General features: G+C 42.4%; 1 protein-coding gene across 1 annotated transcript in view; it reads right to left on the reverse strand.

The window, feature by feature from the left end:
- The window catches only part of LOC140910713 (cytosolic beta-glucosidase), a 90,967-nt gene that overhangs the window by 16,830 nt on the left and 51,888 nt on the right, over positions 1 to 22,249 (reverse strand). Inside the window, exons 4-5 of the mRNA XM_073342389.1 lie at positions 17,637 to 18,442; positions 16,835 to 16,958 (exon numbers count right to left, since the gene is read on the reverse strand). Of these exons, the coding sequence (XP_073198490.1) occupies positions 16,835 to 16,958; positions 17,637 to 18,442 (930 nt within the window). The remainder of the gene's footprint in view (positions 1 to 16,834; positions 16,959 to 17,636; positions 18,443 to 22,249) is intronic.

Below are 22,249 nucleotides of genomic sequence, written 5' to 3' on the forward strand. Positions count from 1 at the left end.
CACAGAAGTTGAGACAAAGGCAGAATGTAGAATCTGGGGACGGTTTACTTCAGCGCTAAACTGCTGGGGCAGTACATCTGAAAAAGGCAGTCATTCTGAAACTCATGACCCAAGATACATAGGGCTGTACAGTACAACATTGCAATCAGAAGAGGGCTACAGCATGTAAGTGCTTCTGAATTCCTGCTACTAAAGTCTCAAGTGGCATCAGAAGCCAAAAGCACTTTCCCCCTTTTCTGTACATAAATAAGACACTTGGGATAGATCTCTGGCTCTGGACTTTGCTATAGTTATTCATTCCATGGTAATCTTTAGACTGGTTTCTGCAATATACTGTGCATGGGGATAACCTTGAAGGCCGCTTGGAAGCATCAGCTGCTATACCACAAGGATTCTTATTAATTTGGCTGTATTAGTCCATTTAGGTGGTACTGGCTCTACTTTTTTTCAAGCAGCCCTGCTATTTACTGGGATTCCTCATATAGAATAGGTAAAATTTACTTCTCTATAAGTGTAGACTCTCTCTGCATATATTTAAGCTTTTCATAACATCCCTTGTGAAGTTTCTTAGTAATAAATTGAGTATACAAAGTACTGTATGTTATTACACTTCTATATCTTGATCCTTTGATTATATTTTTAAAGAATTCAAACAATTAAGCCTTATAAGGACTATAATTGACCCCCTTCTTTTTTTAATTGAAGACTTTTTTGTTGTTGCTTAATTAAAGCACCCCCAAAACACCTCTAACCACTAATTTCTAAACTTTGTTCCTTGATTGAATTATTTAGTGCCTAACGTCACCCAAACCCCAATAAACCTGGCAAGACCTAGAACTGTAGCAGTGCAAATAATGCTTTATTGAAGGGAGAGATTTATGATTTACAAACTTATTTAATTTTCAGGTTTTTCATTATGCAGAACTGTTGGCATTGGGAAGGCAGTCCAAAGTGTGCCATCTACATCACATGCCAGAGTTAGAGGCTTATTTCTAATGACTGAAACAAATACCAACTGGATGGGGAAATTGCCATGCATTCTTTCCATTAAAGATTGTAAGATGAACGTTTGACCCTGATTCTTGCTTTTAACAGCCATCTCAGTTCCTTCTTTTTTCTGGATGCGACCTAGAGTAACATACAGCAGCATAATTTACATGTCACATTAACCTCTTGAGCACTACACCAGAAAATGCCTCTCATGCCAGTTATTAAGCTCTTCTGCCCCAGCTTTATTTTATTTCTCTCCCATAATTTTTTCCACCCAATTTTTTTCTTTAAAAGAGTATTCAGTGGTTCTGTGGTGCTCCCAACCAATTTCACATTGTGTGTATGTGCTGACTAACAGCCAGGGATACATAAACTGTGAGTAGACTATAAAATTACCGTAAAAATGATCTTTAAAGGCTTCACTTTTACAAAATAAAGTAGTGCAACAACAAAAAATTCCTCCCAGCAGGGGATAATCAGTAGAAACCATATTTAATTGTAACACTGTTGTAGGGAAATTGTATGCAGAAGTAAGCCTTCTTTTCAAGCATTTATAGATATGAAGAATTTAATTACCCTTTAGATGGAAACTCTTTTATTTTTATTTCTTCTTCCCAAAGATATTCTTTGCAAAACTCCATTTGTCTAGTTTTTGATTATCCCAGCATGAAGGAGTAAAAAAAGGTATTTTTCCAACTCAAATTTTTCTGTGCACAGAATTATATAATCATACAAACTTCAAGATAAGATTTATAATATCTTGTTTATCCCCTCACCTGTGATGAATTGCACCCTACAATATATATTCTAATACCTTTGCCAGGTTTATTTTCAAAGACTCAGAAATGGGGATTCTTCTACCCTTCCATAGGCAAATTATTCTAGTCAAAGAGACCTAATAACTCCCCAAAATATTCTGTTTAAACATCCACCTTGCTTCACAGAGGATAAGTGCTTTTGACATGTTTAAATAAAAAAAAATTATATTTAATTTTCAACTATTATGCAGGTGCAGTATGTGATTTTTCATACTGTTCTTAATACAGTAAGATGAAGACATTCTTATACAGTGTGTATATCTGGACCTCCACACTCTGAAACAAACAAGTGTTTATTTTAAAATGCATGTTGCGTGTATAAATATCTATATCTCAGTTTTATATATATATATATATACACACACACACACCATATAGGTCAGTGGTTAGGGCACTAGATCAGAATCAGGAAACCAAAGTTTTGTTTCCAGTTCTACCACTGATCTGCTCCTTGACCTACGGAAAGTTACTTTGCACTTTCACTGCCTGTGTTTCTTCAGTTACAAAACTGAGATTTCAGAGTAACAGCCGTGTTAGTCTGTATTCGCAAAAAGAAAAGGAGGACTTGTGGCACCTTAGAGACTAACCAATTTATTAGAGCATAAGCTTTCGTGAGCTACAGCTCACTTCCTCAGATGCATATCGTGGAAACGCAGTTTCCACGATATGCATCTGAGGAAGTGAGCTGTAGCTCACGAAAGTTTATGCTCTAATAAATTGGTTAGTCTCTAAGGTGCCACAAGTCCTCCTTTTCTTTTTGCGAAAACTGAGATTGAAATACTTACCTGGCTCTGTAAAGTACTTTGAAATCTACAAATTAAGATTGCTATTTATTATTATATAAAATTGTGGAAAATCTTTCAACAAGGAGCAACTTCACTGCAAATAAACTAAAGTAACGTTATGGTTGAGAATTTGAACAGAGCAACCAAAATATGTAAAGGCATGACTCCTACAGAAATTATGAAGTAGGTAATACTGTATCTATATATTAAGGCATAGATATAAACAGATACATGCAGTGTGGCTGAGTTACAAATATTGTGGAAATCATGGCTTTACATGCCTTGACATTTGGGAGTTCAAATTCTCAGCCATAACACCATATTACAGTTATTTTCATTTAATATTAATAAAACTTCATACGAGATAATGCATTGTTTGCATTTTATCCAATCACTTCTGATACTTTGCTTTATTGATCAATGTGGTTTCTTTTCATTTTATCTTGACACTATAACAGCATATATATAGAAATGCAATGACTTTGCTTCATTTTGACATTGTAATATTCTCTATGTACACTTGCATTTACATCATCTTGAGACCTTTGGAATGACAATACGTCTCATTAAAGCAAGCAGTGAAATAGGATATCACGAAAACATCACAAAAAGTAACTAGTATGAAATCTAGGTAGCAATTTATCAAACAACCAACCAATTGGTTCAAAACATTGATTTTTCCAAATATATAATAATTTGTCTCTATAGCCACTTCTGAATCTCTCCTTTCTCTCACTCACTCCTTCCAGATCCAAATTCCCTTGTTTGCTACTCTGAATGGCTTCATCTGCCTTCATACACTGGTACAGGAGAACTGGAATAATGAGTCTGTCCACTGCCCCACTGAGTGCCCTGACAATTGGGATAGCATATCATTCTCTTTCACTCTGATCCAGTGACTAATTATTTATGCAACAGTTGAGACTGAAAGCAACCCCTAACTGAGTAGTTTATATGCCAGTGGTTAGCACACTCTCCAGGCAGGTGGGCCAATCTCTTTCCATCTCAGGCAGAAGGAGCAATTGAACCCAGCTATCCTACATCTTGTGTGGTTACTCCCACCATTGGGCTTAAGGTTATAAAGGGGGGTAGCAAGCAGCGCCATCTCCTCCTCAGTTTATACATCCTCTGATTTGGATGGATGGGCCACACAGGTGAGATAGGCAGGGGAACGCCCAGTTTGAGGATCCCACTGTGACTTACACCCCATATTCTTCATAGAATTATGGTTATGATATGAATATGGCATAACTAAGATATACTTTATGCAAGAAGGCTCATGTAAGATATCATTGGAAAGGTTATGGTTTGATTAATGTAATTATCCAATTTGTATGCATGTATCATTTCTGTACCTGAAGTTAGGAATATTGACTATGTAACAATTACAACTGTGTGTGTACTTGGGGAAACGCCCACCAGACAGTAAGCAATCAGACTTAATAGGTCATTAGAAAAAGACAATGTGTCCTTGAAGATGTGGATCTCCCATCTGCCTGGCTTCCTTCCTGTGGTCATGGCAAATAAACCTGGTTTCATAGTTGCTTTGACACTGCAAGGTCAGGTGATAAGATCACCTGATACAAAATACCACCTAGGACACTGTTGGTACTTTTCCTCTGTAGGGGATGGGGATCAAACAAAGGTTTCCTGCCTTAGGTAAATCCTTTTTAAGGCTGGGGAGGGGGTTAATCTAGACTCTCCTTCATTGCCTACCCAAGAAAAAATGCTGAAAATACCTGAAGAGACAAAGGAACTAACCTGAGGGGAAAGGCAGGTATGAGTTCAGACTGAGACAGAGGTCCAGTCTGTAAGAAGAAATAATTGGAACTCTAAGCTACAGAAACTCTGCAACTTGCCTAAAACAACATTTAGGGTGAGAAATTACTTCTTGAAACCAGTCTCTTTGAGATCTTGAATTTAGTATGCGTGTTTTGTTTTATTTGTTCAGTAATATGGTTTGTTTGTTTGTTATCCCTTATAATCACTTAAAATCTGCCTTTTTTGTTTTGTTTATTATTAAACCCAGTTTGTGCAATTTCTAAATTGGGGCAAAGAAGTTGTGCATCTCTCTCTTCACATTGAGGGAGAGGGCAAATTTTTATGAGCCTGTGCTGTGTACAATGCAAGATAGTATTATTTTGGGTTTATTTCCCCATGTGAGTGCTGGGTGAATCTCTCACAGACTTCAGTCTGCGTCTGCAGCTGGGCGTGGCCCTACCTGTGTGTGTGCTGCAAGAGGCTGGAGAGCCTAATTCAGCAAAACAGGGAGAGGGAATCCAGGCTGGTGGAGCAGGAGGGGCTCAGTGAAACCCCAGTACATCAGGTGGCATCTCAGAATGGGGAGGAGGGTCTAACCTATCACAGTGGCGTAGTCAAGCAGGGTAATGTGCAAGCTTATTGTTGTGAGACACTGGTGGTGATTTTAACTGAGTTTCAAGTGTGTTGGCTGGAGAACAGACAAAGCAGTTACCGGTTTGTTATTTTCTGTTTGCTTATTTAGAGTCAAGGAAGTAGAGGTAGAAAAGCAGCAAGATGAGTGAAAATAGTGAAACGGTTGCAAAGCTGGAACTCTGCAGAGTTCCAGGCAGAGGAGAGGAAGAAATAATACCACAGACAGGTGGAATTAAAACAGATGGAAATTGATGAGCAAAAAAGCAGCCCATCAGAGAGCCATGGAACTGAGACTGCTAGAAGCTGATTAGGAAAGGGAAGCTCAGAAGCATGAACTGGCCCTAATGGAGTGGAAGAGACCGAACCCCCCTCCCCCACCAAGGGGCTCCACTTCTCCAATAATCCACAAGTGGAAGCAGTTGTGTCCAGCATACAATGAGTCTGGTGACATTGCTAAATATTTCAATCACCTTTGAGAGGCTGTGTATGCTCCATGTGATTCCTGAGGATCAGAAGATGACCACTTTGGTTGCAAAGTTGACTGGGAGAGCTCTGGGCATATTCAGTAAGATGCCAATGGGTGATGGTTCCACTTATGGTAAATTAAGGAATTGGTTTTGAAAGAGTTTCAGATTACACCTGAAATGTATAGAGTAAAAATTAGAAGCCTTGAGAGGTGCTGGATTAAGTAATATGGTTTATGTGAACCAAATGAGAGATTTACTGGATAAGTGGGTCAGGGGGAAAGGTATTTCAAGCTTTGAAGGAATGTGTGATTCGGTTGCTCAGGAACAGTTCCTGAATATGTCTAGTTATTATGTAAAATAGCACCTATTACTAATAAGTCAGAGGCAGAGGGGTTTAAGTTTAATGGGAAGCAAGGTCACTGCTTTATCCCTGGGAAGAGGGAGAGTGGTCAGGGGGTGGGGCATTCACCCTCCCAGAATCCTACCTCCCAAACCACCCTTAAAAACCAGGTGACTCTAGAAAGTGCTTCCACTGTAATTCTACAGAGCAGCTGAAATATAACTGCCCCAAATTGAAGGAGAATAAGCCTCCCTTGTTGGCTTGGCTGTCCTCAGCCCCAAGGCACCAGAGAGTAATCCCACAACTTATCATACCTGCTTGGTGAACACAGGCCCTGGTGAACCGGACAAGGAACACACTAAGGTTGTCAGGACTGAGGGCATGGGGTAGAGAGATACTGGCATAGCTTTTTCTGGTTCGACCAAGTGTGGTCCAGAGGCTAGTATTTTACCTGGACAAATGACCAGCATTAAGGGGGTGGGGCAGGAAAGGTTCCCCACACCACTAGCAAAGGTTTGTGTGGAGTGGGAAGGCAATTTATTTGTGGGGATGCTAGAGGACATCCCGGTGGACATGTTGGTAGGAAATTATTTTTTCCACAAGGCCAGGACTGTTGGTGTAGTAACTTCCAGCATGGAGGAGTGTTGTGTAGGGTCCCCAAATGGGGAGGAGAGTGTATTGCCTGCCAGTGAGAGGGCTGTTCCAGTTGGTAGCTGCAGGTCTGATGCAGCTGAACCGGTGATAGGTCCTGCTCTAGAGAGCATGGAGGTGTGTTTCTCAGAGAGGAGTCTGGGGAAGGGTGTTGGAACCTGAGAATCCACAGAGGAGGTTGGTGAGGGTTCCATTGGCACTGCAGTGAAAGGTGGCAGCGTGCTTTCAGGTGTGGGAGAGGTGGAGTCAGGCCTCTGCCCAACTGAAAGCAACAGGTCCCCAAGGCTAGGGGCAGGAGAGATGTGGTCAGTGGCTGAGGATTTTATCCCAAGTATTAGATGTCAGGAATATGCAGCTAAGCGAAAGGCAGACCCCTCTCTACAGGGCATAAGGAAGTGTATCCTAGAGGGAACTCTAGGAAGGGAGTAGGGGAAGGTTTTTTTTTTTTTTTTTTTTTTTTTTTTTTTTGGAAGAGGATGGGAAACTGTATAGAGAGGCTCCTGTGGGAAGAAACAGAGGCCCCAGGCAACCTTGTAAGTAGTTGGTTGTATCCAGCCAGCTCCGGGGGGAATTAATGCTGGTAACGCACAATGGTCCCTTTGCTGGTCACTTGGGGGTACAGAGAACTTATTACAGGCTAAGGAGGAATTTCTACTGGCCAGGAATACAGAATGATGCGAGAGATTATTGCAGGTCTTGTGTGGTGTGTCAAGAGGAAAAAACCTGTAGGACCCCAGAAAGCTTCTCAGTGTCACTTAAATGTCATACAGGAGGCATTCCTGAGGGTGGCAATGAACATTGTGGGTCCAATGCCATGACCCACTCGGAGGGATAACAAATATATCTTAGTGGTACCCTGAGGCAGCCACTTTGTCCAATACAGCAACTGAGACAGAGGCAAGAGCCCTGCTCACTATCTCCATCTGAGTGGGTTTCCCAAAGAAGATTTTGTCCGATTGGGAGACAAACTTTATGTCACAGTTGTTCAATGAGCTATGGAAGGTGTGTGGCATGAAATAACTTAAGACTTCCCCCTATCATCCCTGGGCCAATGGGTGGGTGGAAAGTTTAATGGGACCCTGAAATCCATGCTGGGAATGTACACCAAGAAAAGGGGCCAAAGTTGGGACAAGTTATTGCCCTTTCTACTGTATGCTTACAGGGAGGTACCCCAAGAGTCAAAGGTTTTCTCCATTTGACTTTTTATATGAGAGAAAAGTAAGGGGACCCCTTGATCTCATTAAAGACTCATGGAAAGGGTGCCATGAGGTGAGGGAAGAACTAGTAACTGAGTATGTTCAGAGGTTTAGAAAGGAGTTAAAGGACATGATGGAAATTGTCCAAAACAAAACTCCAAGACAGTCAGGCCAAACAAAAGGCATGGTATGATAAAATCTTGTAAATGCAAGATTTTGACATAGGTGATGGTGACGGTACTCAGCCCCGCAAAAATGTTCAAAATGCAAAACTCTTGGGAGGGGCCCTTTGAGATGGTAGAAGTGGCCAATGAGGACACATCAGGTTAAAAAGCCCCATGATGATACTGTTTCCCAACTGGTACACGTGAACCAGCTCAAAGACTATCACAGCAGGGAGGCCAGAGTAAACATGATCGGTTGTGTGGAAGGGGAAACTGAGGCACACTCACTCACTGATTTGATGGCTGAATGCCAAGATGGATTGATTCTGGAAAGCCTTGAAATCTGTAGAGAATTAACACCAGTCAAAAGTGGGGCGGCGTTGTCAGTGCTGCAGGAGTACAGTGAGGTGTTTTTATGAGCTTGCATTGTGCAGATCTTTCTATACAGTGCAAGGTAGTATTATTTGGGGTTTATTTCCCAAATGGGCTGTGCACATGAGTGCTGGGTGAATCCTCTCACACAGAGCTGACTTCAGTCTCTCTGCAGCTGGGTGTGGCCCTACCTGCGTTTGTGCTGCGAGAGGCTGGAGAGCCTAATTCAGCAAAACAGGGAGAGGGAATCCAGGCTGATGGAGCAGAAGGGACACAGATTACCAGCAGGACAGTGGGGTGGGAGGAGGTATTTTTTCATATTCTCTGTGAATAAATAAAGTCTGCTGCAGTTTCCACGGCATGCATCCGATGAAGTGAGCTGTAGCTCACGAAAGCTCATGCTCAAATAAATTGGTTAGTCTCTAAGGTGCCACAAGTACTCCTTTTCTTTTAGTGAAACTCCAGTACATCAGGTGGCACCTCAGAAGTTGGGCGGGGGGGAAGATCTAATCAGTCATACCTATTGAGGCTTGGGTATGGGTCTAGGCGCAGGGGTGCCTGAGTCAGCTGTGCACATGCTCACTGGCAGATTCATAAGTCCCAAGAGACTTTACCAGCTGACTTTTAGGCACCTTAGGATTTTTAGATGTCTGAGTTAGGTGGCAGTTAAGTAGACATTTTTAGGATCTCAATGGCACCTAAATGTTGGACTTTGAGCATATCAGTCCTTTTGTTGTCTACTCTTTAGTCTATCTGGGTAAAGTTTTCAAAAATACCTCTGACTTAATAGCCTCAGTCTCATTTTCAAAAGTGACTTAGGCACTGATGACCCTAAATCCCACTGACTTTGAATGAGACTTAGGCTTCTAAGGGACAGACTTTAAAACATATGTTGGGTCTAGAGAAGCAGATAGGTGCCTAGTGAGATTTGCAGAGTACTTAGGTGCCTAATTCCCATTTAAATCAATTTCTTCCTGATGGGAATTTTTTTTTTTAAATCACATAACAAAAGTGATGTTGGAGAACAAATCAACATCCCTTCACATTCCAATGCCTTCAGTGCATTGGACATCACCTTGCAGTGGTTTGAAGGACAAGGAGCAATGCAGTGCACCATTTGGCAAATGCAATCTCGCTAGTGTAATTCCAAGATGTTCAGTTGTATGAACTTTTCAATTTTATGAACTCCTCAATCCAATTAATTTATAAAATAGGGGCTCTATTGAATTTAACATTTATATTGTTGTACTATACAGAGGCCTCAAACAAAATGGGATACATCATGCTTGGCACTGCACAAACAGGCATTGATTTAGCACAGCCCTTACACATATGCATAAACTGTGATGGGTATACCAACCCCACACTGGTGAGGTGAGGCTTAAGGAGTTGCTCTAGATGCAGGAAGCCACACCACCTTGTTCCTGCAGGGCATGCTCCCTGTGGACGGAGAATTCAAAAGGGAGCAACTCAGCTCAGTCTGGATGGATCAAGCCGGAGAAGAGTTGGGTGCTGCAGTCTCCTGTAGAGAAGCTGCCAGGGCTCCAACTGGCTGGGACTGCACCACATAGTCAAACCACCGCAGGCCTTTCAACTGCAACGGCCAAGGATGACAAGCCACTGCCAAAAGGGGAAGACACTCTGGAGAATGACCCAAGAGGACTCCAAGGGGGACACGAAGACAGAGGTGTGGCACAGATGGAGGAACAGAAGCAGGGGTAGGAAGTGACCCAGGGAACCGGCGTAAGGGCATCTGCCCCTAGGCCATGTATTGGAACCATTATTTTGAAGGGCCCTGGTTTGGAACCCAGTGGAGCAGGGTGGGCCTGGGTTCCACAACCCCAGTCACAGACTCTGACCATTGGGGGACTGCCTACTGGCTAGGATCAGTGGCAACGCAGCCACAGACTGTCACTGTGGGGTGACATTACCACTGACTCTCGGTGCTAGGCAAGGCACCCACAGACTTTTGCCTTTTGGTGACTTTGCCACTGATCCTGCTGCTAGATAAGGTGGTCAGACTTTCGTTGTGGAGTGATCTTGCCACTGATTCTAGACACTAGGCAAAATGGCCACAGACTCTTACCTTTGGACAAGACTGCTACTGATGCTAGCCACTAGGCAAGGTGGCCACTGACTCTTGCTACTGGGTGACATAGCCTGGAGTATCACCACTAGGCAGTATCACTGCCCTTGGCTACAAAACCCCACCACAATAACTTTAAGCATATAGGAGGAGCTAGTGAACAGGAGCAGCTAAGAGTGGAGTTTTGTGAGGGACTTCTCATGGTGAAGGAGGAGCAGTTATGTGACCCTTGGGGTAAGTTTGGGTGTTTGTTGTGGTGTGCTTACTGCTGGACTGAAATATACCGTTTGGTCTGTTTGGGGGACAGTGTGCTGAGCCTAGCAGTCTGCTAGGGAAGGCCGAGAGCTGACAGCTTCTTAATAAGGCTTTAATCCTTAAGCACCCATCAACCCTTAACCAGGAGGTGGGGCTACTCAGGAAGACCAGGCTTTAAAAAGCCCACTCCTAAGCGACCAGAAGAGCTAGCAAACAGGAGCAGCTAGCAGGGGAGTTTTGCGAGGGAGTTGAAGGCTAGATACACTTAACATTCCTTAAACTTCTTTAAACTTAAGCCAAAAACCACCCTCTGATAAAAACAAAACAGCAAAGGAATTAGCTGCAGGAGTAAAAAGAGAATGCAGGCAGAAGTCCAGCAACATCTGTGCATTCGGTGCAAGGAGCTCCTGGCCCTCAGAGACTGTATACAAGCTTTAGAGACCAGGCTGACTCAGGTGGAGGAGCTAAGGGAGCCAGAGAGGTACAGAGATGAGACTTTCTGGGACGTAGTAGTATGGTCCCACCCCCAGTCTGACAGCCTCTGTGCTGTTGGGGAGGATGAAAGCCTCAGAGAAAGAAAACATCCAACTGGAGCAAAGGGAAATGATCCCATAGTTGGGACCCTCCTTCCAGATGATGATGTGGTATCCTCTTACACTGAGGAGACCTCTCCAGGGTAGGGAACACCAGTTTTTAGGAAGAGACAGGTAGCTGGGTTTGCAATGACCGGGAGAACCGCATGGTGACTTGCCTGCCTTGTGCGAAGGTTGCGGATCTCTTGAGACATCTAGATAGGTTCATGTGTAGTGCTGGGGAGGAGCCAGTGGTTGTGGTACATGCAGGTACCAATGACATAGGGAAGGATAGGAGAGAGGTCCCAGAGGCCAAATTTAGGCTGCTAGGTAAGAGATTGAAGTTCAGGACCTCCATGGTGGCATTCTCTGAAATGCTTCCAGTTCCACATGCAGGGCCAGTTAGGCAGGCAGAACTGCAGGGTCTCTTTGGGGAAAGGGGAGCCTATACAGGAAGGATGGGCTCCACCTAAACCAAAATGGAACCAGATAGCTGGCACTTAACATTAAAAAGGTTGTAGAGCAGTTTTTAAACTAAGGGCTGGGGGAAAGCCGACAGGTGCGGAGGAGCATGTGGTTTGGACAGAGACATCCCTTAGGGAAGGATCTACTCATGGAAAGTCTCTATATCCTAGTAAGGAGGAGAGTATGGAAGATAAAATACAGGTAGGATCGGATAAACAGTGAAATGAAAAAAGTCTTATTCAATTACATCATGTAATGGGAGACAGCTAAAAAGTGACAAGTTTTTAAAGTGCTTATATACCAATGCTAGAAGTCTAAATAATAAGATGGGTGAACTACAGTGCCTCATATTAAATGAGAATATTGATATAATAGGCATCACATAAACCTGGTGGAATGAGAATAATCAATGGGACACAGTAACACCAGGATACAAAATATATCTGAAGGACAAAACAGGTCATGCTGGTGGGGGAGTGGCACTATATGTGAAAGAAAGTGTAGAATCAAATGAAGTAAAAATCGTAAATGAAGCAAACCATAGAATCTCTGTGGATAGTACTATAGATAGTAATTCCATGATTTAATAATCATATAGCAGTGGGGATATATTACCGGCCACCTGACCAGGATGGTGATAGTGACTGTGAAATGCTCCGGGAGATTAGAGAGGCTATTAAAATAAAAAAATCAACAAATAATAATGAGGGATTTTCAACTATCCCCATATTGAGTGGGTACATATCACCTCAGGACGGGATGCAGAGATAAAGTTTCTTGACTCCTTAGATGACTACTTCTTGGAGCAGCTAGTCCTGGAACCCACAAGAGGAGAGGCAATTTTTGATTTAGTCCTAAGTGGATCACTGCATCAGGTTCATGAGGTGAATATAGCTGCACTGCTTGGTAATAGTCACCACAATATAATTAAATTTAACATCCCTGTGGCGGGGAAAACACCAAAGCAGCCCAGCACTGTAGCATTTAATTTCAGAAAGGGGAACTACACAAAAATGAGGAGGTTAGTTAAACAGAAATTAAAAGGTACAGCACCAAAAGTAAAATCCCTGCAAGTTGCATAGAAACTTTTAAAAGACACCAAAATAGAGGGTCAACTTAAATGTATACCCCAAATTAAAAAAATATAGTAAGAAAATAAAAAAGCCACTGTGGCTAAAGTAAAAGAAGCAGTGAGAGGCAAAAAGGCATCTTTTAAAAAGTGGAATTTAAATCCTACTGAGGAAAATAGAAAGGAACAAACTCTGGCAAATGAAGTGTAAAAATATAATCAGGAGGAAAAACTTTTTTTGAAGTACAGCTAGCCAAAGACTCAAAAAGTAATAGGATTTTTTTAAAAAAAACACAACAGAAGCAGGAAGCCTGCTAAACCAGTGGGGCCACTGGATGATCGAGATGCTAAAGGAGCCCTCAAGGATGATAAGGTCATTGCAGAGAAACTAAATGAATTATTTGCATCAGTCTTCATGGTTGAGGATGTGAGGGAGGTTCCCAAACCTGAGCCAAATCTGAGGAGTCGTTAGAGGAGGTTTTGGAACAAATTGATAAACGAAACAGTAATAAGTCACCAAGACCCGATAGTATTCGCCCAAGAGTTCTGAAGGAACTCAAATGTGAAATTGCAGGACTAACTATAGTCAGTAACCTATCATTTAAATCAGCTTCTGTATCAAATGACTGGAGGATAGCTAATGTGACACCAATTTTTATAAACGTTGACCCCAGCGTTTGCAGGCCGGTAAGCCTGACTTGAGTACCAGCCAAACTGGTTGAAACTATAGTAAAGAACAAAATTGTCAGACACATAGATGAACATAATTTGTTGGGGAATAGCCAACATGGTTTTTCTAAAAGGGAAATAATGCCTAACCAATTTACTAGAATTCTTTGAGGGGGTCAACAAGCATGTGGACCAAGGGGGATCCAGTGGATTTAGTGTAAGTAGATTTTTAGAAAGCCTTTGACAAGGTCCCTCACCAAAGGCTCTTAAGCAAAATAAGCAGTCATGGGAGAAGAGGGAAGGTGCTCTCATGGATTGGTAACTGGTTAAAAGATAGGAAACAAAGGCTAGGAATAAATGGTCAGTTTTCAGAATGGAGAGAGGTAAATAGTGGTGTCCCCCAAGGGTCTGTTCTGGGACCAGTCCTATTTAACATTCATAAATGATCTGCAAAAAGGGGTAAACAGTGAGGTGGCAAAATTTGCAGATAATGCAAAACTACTCAAGATAATTAAGTTGCAGGCAGACTGCAAAGAGCTACAAAAGGATCTCTCTCTCAAAACTGGGTGATTGGGCAACAAAATGGCAGATGAAATTCAATGTTGATGAATGCAAAGTAATGCACACTGGAAAACATAATCCCAACTATACATATAAATGATGGGGTCTAAATTAGCTGTTACCACTCAAGAAAGATCTTGGAGTCATTGTGGATAGTTCTCTGGAAAAATCCACTCAATGTGCAGCGGTAGTCAAAAAAGTGAACAGAATGTTGGGAATCATTAAGAAAGGGATAGGTAATAAGATAAATATCATATTGCCTCTATATAAATCCATGGTATGCCCACATCTTGAATACTGCATGCAGATGTGGTCACCCCATCTCAAAAAAGATATATTTGAATTGGAAAAGGTTCAGAAAAGGGCAACAAAAATTATTAGGGATATGCAATGGCTGCCAAATGAGGAGAGAATAATAAGACTGGGACTTTTCAGTTTGGAAAAGAGACAACTAAGGGGGGATATGCTAGAGGTCTATAAAATCATGACTGGTGGGAGACAGTAAATAAAGTGGTGTTTACTCCTCCTCATAACACAAGAACTAGGGATCACCAAATGAAATGAATAGGCAGCAGGTTTAAAACAAACAAAAGGAAGTATTTTTTCCACACAACACACAGTCAACATGTGGAACTCCTTGCCAGAGGATGTTGTGAAGGCCAAGTGTAAAGGTTTGGACTCACCCCAGTGGCACCTCCTACTGGTAGTCATTGGGAATTAGCTCATCCAGCCCCAGAGCACCCTCTGCAGGCCGGTGATCCACCTTACTGCCAGCCCTCCTGTGTCCCTCCCAGGACCCAGTGCCCCTTTCCTTGGGGTGCTGCCCCCCTGGCAGAACCCCCACACTCTCAGATTCTAGGTCTCCTCACCCAGGGGAACCTTAACCCCACCTCACCTCAGTTTGGGCTACTGCCAGTCCCCACTTAGCTCCTTATATCAGGGGCAGACTGCAGTGTATACGCCACTCATCACCGGCAAGGGGGTTTTGGACCTGCTGCCTCCGCCTACCTGTGGGCTGCCCCTCTGCAACCCTACACCTATTCAGCCTGTAGCCTAAGGCTTTCCAGGGAGGAACTCCCAGCTCCTCTGGCCCTTCCCCAGCCCTGTCCCCAATCTAGGTGCCGTGCCCTTCTCCCTCTACAGGTAGAGGGAGGAGTGACTGGGGTCCTGGATCATAGCCTCTTATAGGGGCCAGCTGGGCCTGATTAAGCTGGCCACAGCTGCAGCAGCTCCCTTAATCCAGCTGGGCCCTAAGCCCTCTCCCCGGGCTGGCCTCAGCCCTGTCAGGGCCGGAGCAGGTAACCACCCCACTATACCAAAACTACAGCAGGGTTCAAAAAAAAAACTAGATAAAATCATGCAGGATAGGTTCATCAATAGCTATTAACCAGGATGGGCAGGGATGGTGTCCCTAGCCTCTGTTTGCCAGAAGCTAGGAGTGGGCAACAGGGGATGGATCACTTGATGATTACCTGTTTTGTTGATTCCCTCTGGGGCCCTTGGCATTGGCCACTGTCGGAAGACAGGATACTGGGCTAGATGGACCTTTGGTCTGACCTAGTATGGCTGTTCTTATGCTCTTAAGAGTAGTCCCATTCATTTCAGTTGGACTACACACGTGCTTAGACCCAAATCCTCAACGTAGTTAGGTGTCTAACTTCCACTGATCTCAATGGGAGTAAGGCGCTCTACATTTGGGGATCTGGGCCGAAGTGCTTTGCTGGATTGGGCCCACAGTGAAATACCATCCCTATCCCAAACAGCTTACAGTGTAAGAGACCTAAGTGTTATTAAGGTGTAACTCTTTACAACCTCTCCAGAAGTCTCAGCAGAAGCCAAGCCCTGTCCTGCTGAGTCAAGGTGGTCACACCAAATTGGGATTTGGAGTGGGGAGGAGAATAATAGTATAATTTCTTAAATTAATGTTTCACTGAGAGCTGGTTCAAGGAAGAGACTGTAAAAATGGCAAGACAAAAGGCAAGTAAAATGAAGAGGAAGGAACTGCTGCAAAATTACTAACATTAAATAATATTTTGTTCATGCTTATGATCACTTATGACAAACATGCTGGGAGAAGAGCAGTCATGTGAAGGAATTTAGCATTTTCAAATGCAATTCTAACTTGATATATCTTGGGAAGCTCTACTCCCTATAAGTCACCCTGGTGCATAGAGCCTGCTCAAGGAAGGTAGAGGTGTGATTTTTCAAAAGACCTCACCATAGGCCTAATTCTGCTCCTATCGAAGCCAGTGGTGAAGCATCCATTGACTTCTATACCAGCAGAGCTATGCCAATATTGAGCACTTTTGAAAATCCCTTCCTAAGGGCTGAAGTGGAACTGATATGATGCATTAGCTCTGCACTGGAGTGAATTTCACTGTGTGAACATTCCAAACACTGCATGGAGCTAATTGCATGCAGTCTTCCTTAAGCTATATGCAACAGGATCATATTCTAGAACAAAGAATATATATTAGATCGAAGGGCCAGATTTTCAAAAGTATCCAGCGTGTAGCAATTCCCATTCTTTGCAATGAGAGCTGCTGGCTGCTGAGCAGCTTTAAAGATCTGGCCGCCAGTTGTGGATGCTATGGATATTGAGCAAAGCTGGCCCTAAAATGTGCAGTTTTGAAAGTGCTTTTTTTAAAAAAAAAAACAAAAAACCAGGCAGGCCATAAAAAAATAGAAAATCTACCATTTTTGCTTTATGAAGATAGCAAAAGAGTACAATTCCAAAATACCCAGTGCTGAACATTTCCATTTGATTCCATTCCAAGATTATGAAGTAGGATTAAATCTACCTTTCTGCTAAATATTCTTCCTTCCTTTCTGCCAAACATTTTTTTCTAATCACATTACTTTACTCTGATTTACACAAGTTTTAGCTTCAGGAATCAATGGCCATTGCTGAATGCAAATAGGCACACAAGAAAATTATATTAAGTTTGCACAATTGATCTTTCATCATTTAAAAATGTACCTTTTAAAATTTCTTGTAATGTCAGCCTGAAATACTTCCAGCGCTGGGTGTCATCAAGTGGAGCAGGGTCACTCTGGGAAAACCCATTCTCAGTGATGTAAATTATAGGATTATTATATGTATCCTAGAACAAGAGAGCAGAAGTTTTATTCAGAACAGATGTAAGAAAACCCATAAAATCACATGCATTCGCTTCTATCTTCTCTAAGCTACAACCCCTAACTCGTTTTCATCAAATTGCACTGACCCTATTAACTTGTAATTTTCCATGTGCTGACCTTTCATGACTAACAGTGGAAAAGCAAAACTCTGCAAACATCCATGAAGATAGTGAAATGACTTATTTTAATAAGAATACAAAAATATCTTTCCTGCATAGCATCTGCATCTTGTCACCGCTCCTTAACCCTTTGGTACTAGCAGTCACAGCATGTCCCACTGTCAGCAATGGTTTGCATGCCAGGAAAACCTGACTGCTAGTATCCAAAAGATCATTTGTGAAGTTCAACTGATGATCGAACACTCACATATCATTTCAAATTGTAACTCCTGCTCAGTATGAGTTGTCAAGTAATAGCAACAAAAAAACTGCCAAGTCTTCACCTTTCTCAGTAGTTATGATGCAAAAATGAAACAAAGAATCCCAAGTCAACTTGTTTACACTCTTGCACCGTGCCTTTTGCTACAGCATGTGGGTGCCTCCCAATAACTGAGTCACCCATATTGCACTGCACAAATCCTTTTCCTCAGTGGTGGTTAGCTAACTAAAAATCTGGATGATCAAGTGAGTGTCACACCATACCTTGATATATTTCAGAAGCCTACGTAAACCCCAGGGAACTACAGCCAGCCATGAGCTGCCAGCAGCAGAAGGCCAGGAATGGTCCATTATTTGTTCAGCTTCTCTGTCCCCAGAAACACTTGGTTCACTGTGTGTATTTTTTTGGCGCTTTACTTTGCGAGTAGTATAATAATTTAGGGAAAAAAAGTCAGCAGTTCCCTTGATCGTCATCTTTTCTTCCTCGGTAAATTCTGGAAGCCTTGATGATAGGTAGCCTTGCTTTGTACTCATTACAGAGATCTGGGATTTCATGATGGCCGGATAGTCACCACTAATAAATATGGGTTCAGCAAACCAGTCTAAGCAAAAGGCCATATACCTTTTAGTAGCTTCTTGATCTGCAAGACAAGTTGGATCTAAAGGTTCTGCCCAATCTGAGTTTAGAGCTATAGACACAAGCCCATGTTGCTTTTCTCTAAATAACAAATCATAACTGTGCCAGGCTTTAGCATGAGCCTTTATCATGTTATGAGCTGTCCGATACGCTCCAATACCAGGTTCCATTATTCCTGGAGCCACAATGCCTTTTTCATAGCCATCTTTAGCAACAACATAAGGCTCATTAATAGTGACCCACAGTTTCACTCGGTCTCCAAATGCTCTGAAGCAAAACTGTGCATAGCTGTCAAAGACCTCAGTGATTGCATCAGAGCTCCAGCCACCTTGATCTTCTAAATGTTGAGGTAAATCAAAGTGATATAATGTCACCATGGGCACAATGCTATTTGCCAACAGGTCATCAATGATCTTGTCATAGTAATCAACTCCTGAAAAAGATAAAAGAAAAAAGGTTGGCTTCATATTTTATTACCTTAAAAATGCAGAAACCTCACTTACAAATAATATTACCACAGCGTTATTTTTCTCTGTCTCCTCAGTATTGCGTATCATCTCACAGGTGTATGCTAAATCTATTTTAAACCAGGAGGGAAAGATTTTCAGAAGTTGTCTTCACCCAGCAGCTGCTATTTAGGCACCAAAAGGGACCGCATTTTCAGAAGTAATCAGTGCACAGGAGCTTCCACTGAGAACAGTGGGAGTTGCTGGATACTTAACACTTTTGAAAATTTGGTCTCTTCATGTAGTGGCCAAATGGGAGCTAAGCTCTCAAGAATCTGGCCCTAAATGTAGGAGCTGAGCTCTTTTGAAAACTGTACCCTCATTGTATAGTTTGATCAATACCAAAGCTAGGTCTAATGGAGGGATTTTTCTCCTGGAGAACTACACAGACACTAAAGCAAAGAGTGCAATATTCACCAAGATCAAGGCACGTTGTAACCGGTTGGCCTCTTTTGATTTGCACCTGGTCAGTAGGGTGAGCCATTTCCTTTTGGATGTGGGCCTTGCTGTTGCTATCCCTGACTTTCTCAACTGCAGATTAACCAATTGCAATGAATTCTACAATGTAGAAGTATCTGGAGGCTGAAGCTGGGGCAGCATGCAGCAGTTCCCTCTCCAGCTTGGGCATCTTGTCAGGTCTATCTGACATTTGGGGCTCTTCATTGGTTGCTATTGGTCTCTAGATGGTGTTGGTCTTGAGCTACAATACTTAAGTGTCTTGGGACAAGCCCACCTGAGAGACTAACTCCCTCCTTGTGGCATTGCCACAGTTGCAGACAGCAGAGGCACTCAAGCTAGATCCCTCTGGTTATAAAAGAGAGGGGACAGACAGTTGGTCATTCGCCATGAGGATCCTGGCACTCTGAAACTTTCCCCCACCACTTTGGTCTGAAATAGCCTGAACTCAATCACCTGGGAAAGCAACAAAAGCCATTTATTTGATAGGCTTTGGGGGGCAAAGCTTGAGAGGATATTCCTGGAGGGCGAATGGGGATATTCAGTTACTGGGCTTTATCAGCTGGCTAAGTTAACATGTCTCCTGTATGATTATTTTTATGCAGCTGGGTGGTCATTGTAAATTAAAGTTGCTGCCTGGGCACTTGGTGCTTTTGTATGGGCATTTTTTTTAGTTTTGTTTAAATATAAATAAATAAAAGGAAATAGATTTTTTTCAAGCCTCCTTAGAATGATGGGTCTTGCATCATATGTAAAATATGGTGTTACTTTTTCAGACGTGGGCTAACAGTTAGCTTGCTCCTTCACAAAAACCATCTGACTTTGGATTTTTCCAATTGCATTCCTACTAATAATATTAACTTTGAATTATTATTTATAGTACAGTTAAATTCAAAGGGTCCAGACAGGACAGAGGGTGCTTTATGCAGGTGCCATACAGACAAAAGGTAGAGCTTGCCTCAGAGACTTGGATTCACTTTTGAAAATTGCCTTAGTGACTTAGGAACCCAGGCCCCATTTTCAAAAGTGATTTATGCACTTGTGAGTCATTAAGACAGAAGCTCCTAAATCTCTTTTGAAAATGGGACTTACGCCCTGGGACAAGACTTGACAGTTTGAAGACTTGAACACATGGAAGAAAGGAGCAGACAACAATAAGGTTGCATATATTAGCTGAGTATATGATTTGGAGACTTCATAGAGTTTTGTTTTTGAATATAGTAACAAAATATGTTAATGAATCACAAACAAGCCACCTGTATTAGTGAGTGAATGTGTTAGTCCTATGCTAACTAATTCTTTGCACTGGTTTTTGGATTCAGTGTGTGCTAACATTAAAAAAATGCAGACACAGATGCCCTGGTCTACATTGTAATTGTCAATGTTAGGCCTTAAAATTAGCTTGCTTTCACAGTTGTACCATATGGTTGGTCTTTTCTCAAGGATTCTACTCATACTGTTTTTTAATCCAACATCTGATGCAGCAACAAACTGAGAACCTCAGACTTAGTGTGCATCTTCTTGCAAGCAGACCAGTGCCTACACATCCGCTATTACAGCAAGATTTGATGGGCTTGTTTACAATACGCCTGGCAGTTTCCTCTCTAACTGCAACCCCACAAGAATATGGGGAGATGCATGTGTCTGTCTGGGGGCAGAATTCATCAAAATGTTCCTTTTAATTCTTGAAAAATTTAATTTCAAAGTTCAAATTTACAATCAATTAGGGCCAGATTGTGAATCCTTTACTCCCCTTGGTGGACAGGGGCTCCCATGCCTTCAACGTGGCTATTCATGTGGGTAACTCTTTCTGGTGGCAGTAAGAGTTTTCTCCATCTAGCCCTTAGCTGGCAAAACAGAAGGGCCCTTTGCTGGTTCAGCATCCTCTTTTTTAACATGGGCAGGAAAACTCCCTAGACACTTGTCATAAATATAAAAGGAAGGGTAAACACCTTTAAAATCCCTCCTGGCCAGAGGAAAAGCCCTTTCACCTGTAAAGGGTTAAGAAGCTAGGATACAGAGGTGATCCTTTTACTTTTTCTTCTATTAAAATTCTTCTTTTAAGAATCTGATTGCTTTTTCATTGTTCTTAAGATCCAAGGGTTTGGGTCTGTGTTCACCTATGCAAATTGGTGAGGATTTTTATCAAACCTTCCCCAGGAAAGGGGGTATAGGGTTTGGAAGGATTTTTGGGGGAAAGACGTTTCCAAACGGGCTCTTTCCCGGTTATATATCTGTTAGACGTTTGGTGGTGGCAGCGATAAAGTCCAAGGGCAAAAGGTAAAATAGCTTGTACCTTGGGGAAGTTTAACCTAAGCTGGTAAAAATAAGCTTAGGAGGTTTTCATGCAGGTCCCCACATCTGTACCCTAGAGTTCAGAGTGCGGAAGGAACCTTGACAACACTGATGAGAGGTGGCCAGTGTAATGTTACAGATTACTCAGTAGAATTTGGGAAATTTAAAAGCGATCAAATATCCATTTTCCAGATTTCAATTAATTATTGAAAAAGGCTTATAATCTTGTGTGATCTGGAAAGAGAAATGAAGCTATATCACTGGAAATCATCAGCATCGTCTGGTGACCTGATAATGCTAAAACTGGGATGACGCCATTTTTACGTTGGTACCCCTATGGATCAGTTAAAAGAGCAAAGAAGGGCAGCATATAGAGTTCTGGCAATGTGTGTGTCTGTGTTCTGAGGGGAGACCATCTCGCTGGGGTGTTCTAGTAAGGCCCAATTGGCAGCAGGAGGTGGAGAGGAAAATGCACTTCATATCACAGCTGGATGGGAAAGGGATAGGGTAAGGCCTGGAGGAGAGTCAGAGTGAGTCAGTGTGGATTGCCATGTGATTCTGAGGTTGAGGGTGGTACTCATTCTGCCAGGGATACAGGACCCATTTCTCTCTTCTTTTCTGCCTCCCTCTCTCCTGGTCCTACCCTAAAGTTGAAGTCAGGCAGAGAAGAGAATTATGTGCTGGGTCCAATAAATCACACATGCTGTCTGCAAGTTCTGGCTCCCTCCTCACTGCAATCTGCCATTCTGCAGCTAATACACAATCCTCCTTGGAGCACACAGGGCATAGAGAATTGAAAACAAAACAAAAACTAGCCACTACATAAAAAACAAAAAATTAACTCACAGTAGCTTTAAACTTGACATTTTATAGGAGTAAAACCCCTACAACATTGCTACTTTAGAAGAAAACCCCCTTACACCTGGAAAACAAATGTTAAAGCTTTTTCCAAATGTCCAGTGTTTTAGGTGTGAAATTGGTAG

The sequence above is a fragment of the Lepidochelys kempii genome, chromosome 4, assembly GCF_965140285.1.
Source record: "Lepidochelys kempii isolate rLepKem1 chromosome 4, rLepKem1.hap1, whole genome shotgun sequence".
NCBI lineage: Eukaryota > Metazoa > Chordata > Testudines > Cheloniidae > Lepidochelys > Lepidochelys kempii.